The sequence below is a fragment of the Vicia villosa genome, unplaced genomic scaffold (genome assembly GCF_029867415.1).
Source record: "Vicia villosa cultivar HV-30 ecotype Madison, WI unplaced genomic scaffold, Vvil1.0 ctg.001045F_1_1, whole genome shotgun sequence".
NCBI lineage: Eukaryota > Viridiplantae > Streptophyta > Magnoliopsida > Fabales > Fabaceae > Vicia > Vicia villosa.
Window position 1 is genome coordinate 214,236 of NW_026705455.1, and position 11,154 is coordinate 225,389.

Here is an 11,154-nt window from a genome sequence, read left to right on the forward strand (position 1 = left end):
CGGTGCATTTCCATTAAATTCTAATAATAATAATAATAATACAAATTAATCAAAATAAAATTAATATAGCTGATGTTTTTTATTAATTATCTTTACTTGCTTTACTAATAAAAAACTTCATTTTTTTAGTTAGTTATCTCCGGTCCTATTTATAAATAAATAAAAAAACTCAATTATAACTTTGGTCCTCCTATTTTGTCTTCTTTTTTTTATTTTGGTCCCTTTATGTTTAAAATTATGATTTTGGTCCCCTTTTGAGTTTTTTTGTTGAAAAAATGACAAAAATAAGGACTAATTTTGTAGAAAAAATAAAATAGAGAGACAAAAATTGCACAGAAAATTTTAAAAAAAAACTAAAATAGTAATTTTTAAAATTAAGAAAAAGACAAAATAAAAGAAATAAAATAACAATTAAACCTAAAAATTATTCACATATTTAAATAATATATAAATCAGATATGTTAATTATTCAGCTAGTTGTTTGTATTTGTATGCAACTTTCTTAATGGATAGCAAACAATTCTATTCTAGATATTTATAAATTTTGAGCTACTACATTTTAGAAAGTAGTTGAGTTAAACATCAACATCAACAAGGAGCTTCTAGATGATGCCACGTAAACCTAATATACCCCAAACCTCAACCTTTGTTTTTCCCTCTTAAGCCTCAATCTCTGACTCCATCACTATCTCCATCCAAATCCTAACTAACTCACCACTTAAATCTCTCTCTTGTTACTATTTCAAATTCATATCTCACTTATCCTAAGTTTCAATTTCCTCTATTTTCTATTTCTGTTACAACCTTATCTTATGTCTCTCCCTATATAAACATTAAACAACACCCTCCTTTCGATATCAGTTTCCATGGATCCCAATTCCAATTCCAAACCCTCCACCAGATTCCATAACCCTTTTGGCTCAACAATACTAAGAACTGTCTTCTTCCGAGCACTTCTTCTTGCTACTGCCATCTCCATCGTTTCACTTCTCCACTCACTACCCACCATGGACTTAGTCCCCAAAACCTACGATCACGATTGCCTCATTGAACTCGAAGACTCAAACACCACTCTATCACCAGGCTCTTATTTGTTCCAAAGCAGAATCATAAACAACTTCTGGGGTTCCTTCGACTCATCGAACTGCAAAAAAGAAATCAACTTGGTCTCAAACGTAGTCAAAGAGTTGAAGTCTCAACAAAGACTCATGAATCATACTGTTGAAACTCTTTGTATTGGTGAAGCTTCAAACATAGCTGTTTCCACTTTGCAGAAACTCGGTTTCTCCAATGTGATTAACCATAGCTTCTTCTCATTCAATAAGAAGAATTTCGTTTACTCGCTTGATCGGTATCGCGACGGCTCGTTCGGGTTTGTTTTGTCCGATGATTTAGGTAAAGTAACTGTCCCGGCATTGCTTGTCCTTGAAGTTGAGCGGATTCTTAAACCGAACGGAATCGGTGCTTTGCTTTTGGATTTTGAATATGACAGTGAGAGTGTTTACTCCATTCATAACATTAACAACATTGACATGATAAGAACCGCTTCACCAGTTTCTTCGTTGTTGCGATTTTCGTCTATAGTTCATGTTGGAGTTTTCAATAATCACAGCCTTATTGTTTTCAAGAAAAACTCCGAATCAAAATCAGAATCAGAAAGTGAAACCAGAAGATCTTTATTCTATCATGAAGATTGTAGAAGTGTTAACTTTGCTAAGAAATTCATGAATCTAATGGAGCCTATTGTCAAGGAAAGAACATATGAGAAAAAAATCACTTATTTGCCTGAGTTTGTGAATGTTTCTACATATAAGAAGAATCTGGTTTATGTTAATATTGGTGAAACCGGTGAAAGTGAGGTTAATGATTGGTTTCCGGAATCTTATCCAATTGATAAGAAACATTTCAATGTTTACTTTGTTCATTACAACGCGTCTGTAATGTTATCGCACGTGAAAGAACCGCGCATTACATTTGTTTATCATCCAGGATTGAATGAAAATTTTAGTGACGAAAGCGAGGTTATTGATGTGGATGAATATATGGAGATGGAAGAGTTTGATTTGGTTGATTGGTTTAAAGAAACTGTGAGGAATGCTGATTTTGTTGTGGTTAAGATGAATGCGGGGAAAGCTGAAATGAAGTTTCTTTCTGATATATATGAGAATGGAGTTATGTGTTTTGTTGATGAGATGTTTCTTGGCTGTGAAGAGAGTGAAGATGGTGAGAGATGTGTGGATGTTTATGATGGCCTTAGAAGGAAGGGTGTTTTTGTTCATCAATGGTGGAATGGTGAGTGAGAGATTGTTTCTGGTTTTGTGTGTTTTTGAAGGATTGGTTAGAGATAGAAGATTTAGTAGAGATGAGTTTTTTGTTTTCAGTTTAGGAAAGTAGGGTTTTGATGTTAATGATGTGAGTTTGAAGCATGAACATGTTCATGAGTAATTGTAAATAATATTTCATTTTCTTGGTTAATTTTCATATGCTGGTTTTGTTTCTTTTCTCCATGAATGGGACTTGAATTGTTGATGTTTGATTCATCAAAGGTTGTAACATTAACCTTTAATTGTTGTTCTTTGTTTATATATTGTGTTAAGAGTCCATGAGTTTATAACCGAGAACAATCCTCAGACTTATAATAAGTCGATTTTATAAATCGTTTTATAGAATGAGTTAGGTCAAATTAAAATCTCATCATGGTATTATAATTTGATTTAAGATCTATTGAATTATGTACTATTAAATTTTTATTATTTATTTTCACACTTCATATGCTCGATATTGAACGTGAATGAATATGTTAAGAGTTTCGAATCAGACATCATAAAATATAAAATCGGTTTTCTTTTTAAGAATGAGTTATTCTTTGATATATTTTTTTTAACACTTATTGGTGGGTGTCATACATATAACATAGATGGTTTGCACATGATTAATGTTGGGGTGTGGAATAGTTTGAGATCTGGTCGTACACATTTATAGTAATTTTTATTTGCAAAAAATAAAAATTGGTGGATCTTGAGCATGCTTGGAAACATCAATTATTAGTTAAGGACATAGGCCAACGCATGGGAACTAATTTAAGGGCCATAAAGTGGATTCCATGGAAGATTCTTTTTTAAAAAATTAATGTGAGTTTTGTGTCCTCATACTTTGCATAAAAGTATGTGAAAGCAATGCTTTAAAACAGAACAGAAAATCATACTTCCATGAAATCATGGTCCAACCAATCAAATAACTGAGTCCAATGGTTCAACCATTCATCTGTGTTTGTGGGAGTCAATGTTTAAAACATTAAAAGAGTTTTTCTTTTTACAAGTGAGAAAAGAAAAAGAAAAAAAATAATTTAGAAAACAAAGCCCCACTAGCTTCAGTTAGCAGGAGATTGGTGATTCTAACAGAAGGTTCCGCAAGAGACCGATACGCCGCATTATTATTAGACTCATGATTTGTTAGATAGTCAGCACAAACATTCTCCTCTCTAAGACTATGAAATATTTGAACTCACCATTCTCTAGAGAGAAACTCTTTAATATTGTAAAGAATCGCGACATAGCAATGTCAAGTAGGGGTGTACATGAGTCGGTTTGCGTTGAATGTAACCAAAACCATGACCCAACCCATACATGGTACACCGGTTTGAGTGAGACAAAACAACCACCCACAACATTATTGGGTCGACTTGGATAAAACAACTAATTTATGGGTTGGATTGAGTTAGGTTGTGGGTTATCCATTTTCCCTTTTTTTTTCTTATATAATTATAAATGATGTGTCACATTTTTTTAATAAATAGTTTAATCTATTACCGTTATTTTTTTCAACATCGAATGTCTAAATGCACAGTAAAATTCATCATAAACACATTTGCAAAAACCAAAATTACATTACGGTGATACTTAGAATTGTATAAAATACTTGCAGCTTACAAGAATTAGCATCAAAGTGATTAAAGTGTGGCATCCTAAATAATTTAAAATTATCACTTACCAAATAAAAGATGTTCAAGGGGTTGTAATTGAAGGAACCAATATTAAAATTTAAAAATATCAAATTCATCATTCATCAAATTACAAAAAAGAGAAAGAAAGAAAAAAAGTCAATCAGTAATCCATGGATTTTGTGGGTTGGGTGTGGATTTACTCATAACCCAATTATTTTAAATGGATTTTCATTTTTGAAAACCGTGTTCATCCAATAACCTGACTCAACCCATTTTTTTGGGTTAGTTTGAGTGGGTTTTCCCGGGTTTATTGGGTTTACCCAACCTATGTACAATCTTAATGTCAAGTATTAAAAGACTCTGAGATAAACTTGATAGCAAAGTTTGAGTATGAACAATACATCAAGTCATTGATGCAAAGTTCTCAGGCCATACGCAACCCATGATCCCGAGCACCATCACTATTTCGAATCAATCCTGAGACACCTCATAGAGAGTTTGGAGAGTGTCTCACATACCTTTAGGACTTGTATGATGTGATATAGCATAGAATACTTTCGCGCTTAAAGCGGAGATAAGTATGGTTCTCGCTTTTGAATCATATGAGGTCTTTTTGGTTTCATCATCATTCCAATCCTTTGGGTGTTTTACAACTCCATCTTCACCCGTAGGGATAAATGGTCCCTCGGGGACGGTACACCATAGAATTTTATCAACTGATAACAAGTTTACGTTCATGATTGATTTCCAATAAGTATAATTTTTCACCTTTAAAAACCGGAGCTCTATTGTACGCTCCCTTTGGATCGTCATCGTCCGCCATATTCTCAAAACTTTTGGAGTCGATTAGACTTATTCAAAAGACTAACTCTTAATGCCAATTGTTGGGTGAGAATATGGTGTAAGAAAACAGTCTAGAGGGGTGAATAGACTTTTCAAAATAAAGCTCAACCGATTCTTCGAAGTCGAATTATCAGAAGTTTTTAGAGTATGCGCCCGGAAGTATTTTAGCGCAAAATAAAGTGAATTATACTTGAACATAAATTAAATCACATAAACACTTAATCAATGTACAAATATCATAAATTGAATTAATGATGATATATTAGGTATTCAATCGATGTCACTAGTATAATTCACGAGAAATGATTATACAATGATTCAATTTGTGAATTTCTAAACTCAACAAATTTCTCATATTTTAATCACCACTAAAGCTGGATTAGGTCCCAATTTCAACAAAACCTAATCTTAAGCAATAAATCGCTATCAATGCAATAAATGATAAACTACTATATGAATTAAAAACCTTGGCATGCAATATACTACAAATTTTAAATGCAAGAGTAAAAGGTAGAGAGAGATGACACCAGGATTTATAGTGCTTCACCTCTATCGTTCTCTCATGAGTCTACATGCACTCTTCAATAGTTTCCCATCGGAACCAGCATAATTCCATTATTTTGACAAATATTCCAAGAGTTTGTACAAACACTAGTCCACAATAATATTGAAGATAATAAATCTTTGACTATGGATCTTGACTTGTATACAAATTTACGCCAAACTCTTTTGTGCAATCTTTACTCGATCAACGCTTCAAGAATATTCCAATGTCACCAATCCTGCTCCAAGCCTTCGCCTATAGTAATAAACCATTTGATTCTATTGATTCCTTGAACGGTGAATTATCTAAAGATCTGAGAAGAACTCTTCCTTATTCGTAGCCTTCCACACAGTCACTACTAAGGAAATCTGGTGAGAAGAACCTCCTTTTTTTTCACACTAGAATTTGTCAGCACCAATGACAACTTTTCAATCTCACAAGAACCTGAAAATCTTTAACCAATATCCAAGAATGATTAGTTTTAAGACAACGTCTCCCCAAATCAATCACAGATCTCTCATTATCAAGATCTGAATACACAAAATGAGGTTGAAGATTAAAGAAATTCGAACGCAAAAGCATTGAACTTTTCAATGTGTGTGTGTGAGAGAGGGAGAGAGAGAGTTGATTTCACTGAAAAATCGCAAAATGATTATGAAATTCCACAGATGAAAAAGTGTTGACAAAAGGTTGTATATGTGCTTGAGTTTAAGCACAAAAATGAGTAGAAAAAATTGGTTATATTCAAATCAAGAAATATGCATGGTTTGAGTCAAATGAGCAAGTGAATGGAATAAAAGCAATTCTAATTTTTGGCCCATTTTTCACTTGACTCGAATCAAATACCCCGTGATTTGAATCATGTACAAACTGTGATTCGAATCAACTTCTCTAGACCCTTAGGAAAATGCAGAAAAACTATGTGATTTGAATCATGTGCAAAGTGTGTTTCGAATCAAATTGAGCATAGGTGATAGGAAATTGCTTGATTCGAATCATGTACAAAACCTTATTCTAATCAAATTACTTTAAAAGTTTTTGTTCACCCATGTTGGATTTTATTTGAATCAGAACGAGTGTGTAATTTGATTAATTTGAATCAAATACTCAAAACCTTAATTTTTCATGATTTTTAAAGGTAATTTGAGATTTTTCTTTGCACCTAACTTGAATCAAAATGTATAATTTTTATTTCACAAACTCATGCAATTGACTAAAACCATCTGCTAAAATGATAACGATCGATTTTAAACTTGATTAAAAAGATGTGCAATCATAAGAGAGACTCAATAAACGATAATAAATGAAAGCCATAAGACAAACAACAAAATAACCATATTGGAGGTGCTCCCCCCGCGTGTGATAGACACATGCAACAATCTCCTCCTGAGGATATGGAGTTTCATTTATGACTTTTATTTTTCAAATTGAGGCGAAGACGTCAATGAAGCTCATATTGACAAAAATTGACAACAAACTAGACGAAAATGAAAATGTTATAAGAATTAAATTCATACTTGTTGCAAAAGGGTAAAATCCGTAAGAAAGCATAGATTTCGATGAAACATCTGTACCTATAGCTAGATTAGAACCACATTATATGTACCTATAGCTAGATTAGAACCACATTTAAACTAATGATTATAAGAAAATATGAATATTCATTACAATTGCTAAATAAAACAAATAATGACAACACAAAAATATCTAAACTAAAACTAATACAAGTAGACAATTATAGTCTACATTAACCAATAAACTACAATGTCTCGGAAACATGACATAACTACTTTAAACTCTATAAAGAATCCACATTTCAGCTATAATAGTGTCCCTTAGAAATGATCCTAGTCGATGAGTAAGGATCTTCTCCATTTCTTAAAATAAATGGAGGTGTCAATTACAATAGTTTTGATGTATAAATGTATAATTAATGTCACTATTTTTTGAAATGTGTGTAAATATATCTTTTATTTACACAAAAACTATAATAATGAAGAACTTCATTTCTTTTGAGAAATGGAGAGGATCTTTACTCCTAGTCGATAGTCCCCATCATGTTCTTTTTATTGAGATCTATCTATATCATTTTGAAGTAGTTCAGAGTCAACTTTAACAAATAACAATTAAAACTTCATCAATGTTCACGCCAATTAAAAATTTATAGGGTTATTATCATTTTTGTCCTCTGTCATATAGGCCACTTTTGGTTTACCTTCCTGTAATTTTTTTTTTTGGTAAAAGTAACATTGTCATTAAAAGATTCTTTCGTTTTAGACGCAGAAAATGACACACGCCAGTTGCTTGTGTGTCATCCTATTTGGTTTTTTTTCATTCTTTTTAATTGTGTCACATCAGATAATTGCCACGTAATATTTTATTTTATTTTTTATTTATTGTCACGTAATATTATTTTTTTAACGTAATATTTTATTTTATTTTTTATTTATTTTAATATTATTAAAATTCAAAATACACAAAATTCTAAAATTTTTGTTTCATGAGGGACTTGACCTCATTCCTCACCACTCATATGCTAAAGTCTTTATCACTACAATATGGCATGACAGTTGGTTTATTAATATTACACATGATAGTAAACATTGTCAGTTCATAGTATAATTTGGATAAATGTTTTCTTTAAATACATTTGAAAATTAATGTTTTAATATTTGCCTTTTATATAAAGTTTAAATACATTTGAAAATTTAATGGTTTAATTATTTTAATATTACTTTTAATTTTTTGTATTAAATAATATTTTATAATATATAGCATATAATAATAAATTGAAATTAATTTATAATATATAGTATAATTTGGGTAAATAAACTGAAATTAATTTTTCATATATTAAAATAAAATGAAATTAATTTATAATATGTAGTATAATTTAGATAAATAAACTAAAATTAATTTTTCATATATTAAAATAAAATAAAATTAATTTATAATATATAGTATATATTTGAATAAGTAAACTAAAATTAATTTTTAACATTAATAATATGAAATTAATGTAAAATAATATATAATTAAAAATAAACTGAAAATTAATTTTTAGCATAAAATAATAAACTGAAATTAATTTATAATATATAGTATAATTTAGATAAATAAACTGAAATTAATTTTTTATATATTAAAATAAAATGAAATTAATTTATAATATATAGTATATATTTGAATAAGTAAACTAAAATTAATTTGTAATATATAGTATAGTTTATTGTTTCAGTTTATTTTGAAATATATACTACAGTTTATTTATTCAAATGTATGTTATATGTTATTTATAAATTTATTTTAATTTATTTGTATATATCATATTAAAAATAATTGTACATCAAAACACATTTAATAGTATATATTAAAATTTAAAAAAGTACTTAAAACAAAAAATTAAAATCAGCAATTAATTAAAATAAATTTAATAGTTGTTAATATTAAAATAGATTTAAAAGGTTAATTATCCAAATGTATTAAACTATATGACGAAAATTAATTCAATGTATTGACATGTTTACTACATATAAATATCATGTGTAATAATAACAAACCATCAATCATAGTGTAATGGTAAATACAAAAAATTGTCAAATAGAATGACACATAAGCAACTAACGTGTGCTATTTTCTACCAAAGTCTAAAATGAAAGAATCTTTTAATGACAATGTTATTTTTAAAAAAAAAAAAAATTATATGACAGAAGAGAAAAATACTATTAACCCAAATTTATATTATGTATGTAACAAGCAAATATTATGTCTATCATTACTTCAAATGAAAGATGTGTTTCAGTGCCACTGGCAATAATTAGAAATCTCTCTTTTAACACACCTAAAGTTCTCTCACTAACATTTCAAAGTAAAGAATGTTGAAGGTCGGATAATTCTCAAGGAGTTTTTTTGGCTCATGAGTGGAATACTCTATCAAGTGATAACAAATGCATCTATGGTGTTACTAATTAGGGATGACAATGAAAAGCCATAGGCACGGATCCTAGTCTGCCGCTACCCATCTATTTAATAAAAATGATATTCATATCCGCCACATACCCGTGTGGATATCTGTCGGGTGGGTATCCGTGATATTTTAAATATTTGCGGATATTTACGGATATCCATGGATACTTTTTTTAATTGAAATTTACTAATTTTTTATATATTGAATAATTTTTTTATCTTTTTATTAATAGAAAAGTATGTGTTATATATTTACTATATTAACTTCAAAAGCATATTATAATGAATATTGATGTAGAATGTGACAAAAATGTTAAAAGAATATTTAAGTATACTAATTGATATTAAAAAGATATTCAAATATATTAATTTTAAAAGGATATTTAAGTAATTTTAATCATTATTAACGGATATGGATACCCGCGGATATGGATACCATCAAATCCGTATCCGTACCCGTAAGTAAACGGATAACTAAATATTCGTTTATAATACCCATGAATACCCGTTAAGCTATCTAACCCGTACCCATGATAGATTTTATCCGCGGGTACGGGTTTGTTTTGCCATCCCTATTAGTAACCCTCGTTTCAGCATACATCTCGCATCCCTGAAATAAAACTTTTCTACAAATTAGTTATAAATATTATAACTCAATGTTAAGTCAAAATAAGTTTAATGAATATTTGTTTTATAAAAGTTTCATAACATTTCCACTAATCTTCAAGAATTATTAAAGGTCTTGTGTATTTAAATCATATTTTAATACTCTAGAGCAATGTTGTTCCTTCCCACCCAATTAACCCGTATGTGAATTTCAAATTACATGCATCTAATACATTTTGATTTGGATGATCTTTTCTTCTACAAAAACTAGGGGCTTATTCCCTTAAACTAGGAACTTATTCCCTTGAAACCTTCACTCAAATGTGTGTACCATCCATAGCTCCAATGCAATCCTTAATTCATATATGACTTAGTTAAATGTATAAGGGTAAGACTTAAAGGTTTATGACAAAATAGAATATAACAATTCCTTGAAAAAAAAATGATGTTACCTTAAAAATGGATAGAATGCGCTATTATTAAGGATTTGTGGTGGGATATCGATACCTATGGCATCCAACATATTGTGAAAATGGTGATTAATACTCTCTCTAGTCTGATAAAACAAGAATGACGCAATAGGCATTTTAACAACATGGCCTATAATATCTAAGAATTTTGTCACTCGCTCTTCCATTGTGAACCTTATAGTGTCCTTTACTATCCATTGCCTCTTTTCTTTGTCGCAACTCCATGAAAGCTCTAGGTCCATGTGAATGATGCCGCATCACTTCTTTGTATGCACTAGATAACTCATTAATTATTTCGTCTACGCTCACTTTGTAAATAATAAGTTACTCGGTTATGCAGACATGTTGCTAAAATTTTATTCAAATTCATTTCATGGACAACATGATATAATATGACAACAAAACCAATATGGTGCCTCTTTTCCAACTTTTTTAGCATGATTTAAAACTTGCATTGTAATAGACATTACAATGTCAATAATTTCATCTTCATCAAGTCAATTTTATCTATTATTTCAATTTGGCCATCAATGTTTAGTTCTCCAACACTATTTAGATTTGACATCACCTCCATAATCATAGGACAGTCTTAAAAACTTCCTTATTTAGCACAAATAAGCAACTAAATAACTGTTCCAACACATAATACATGTATAAAAAAATAAAAAGGAAATTACAATGAAAATTTTACTGTTCAAAAAACAATAATAAAGATAAAATAAATTAATACAAACATTTCCATTTCACACAAAAACAAACAAATCAATATCTGTAAACCTAAT

General features: G+C 29.7%; 1 protein-coding gene across 1 annotated transcript; it reads left to right on the plus strand.

Moving 5' to 3' along the window:
* Positions 1 to 689: 689 nt before the first annotated feature.
* On the plus strand, positions 690 to 2,481 carry LOC131632866 (uncharacterized). The gene has a single exon (XM_058903583.1). It carries the CDS (start codon positions 867 to 869, stop codon positions 2,298 to 2,300), a length of 1,434 nt encoding a protein of 477 aa, XP_058759566.1. The 5' UTR covers positions 690 to 866; the 3' UTR covers positions 2,301 to 2,481.
* The last annotated feature ends 8,673 nt before the right edge of the window (positions 2,482 to 11,154 follow it).

Excerpts from the sequence above, each read along its gene's own strand:
- LOC131632866 (XM_058903583.1), top strand. The coding sequence starts at position 867 with ATGGATCCCAATTCCAATTCCAAACCCTCCACCAGATTCCATAACCCT.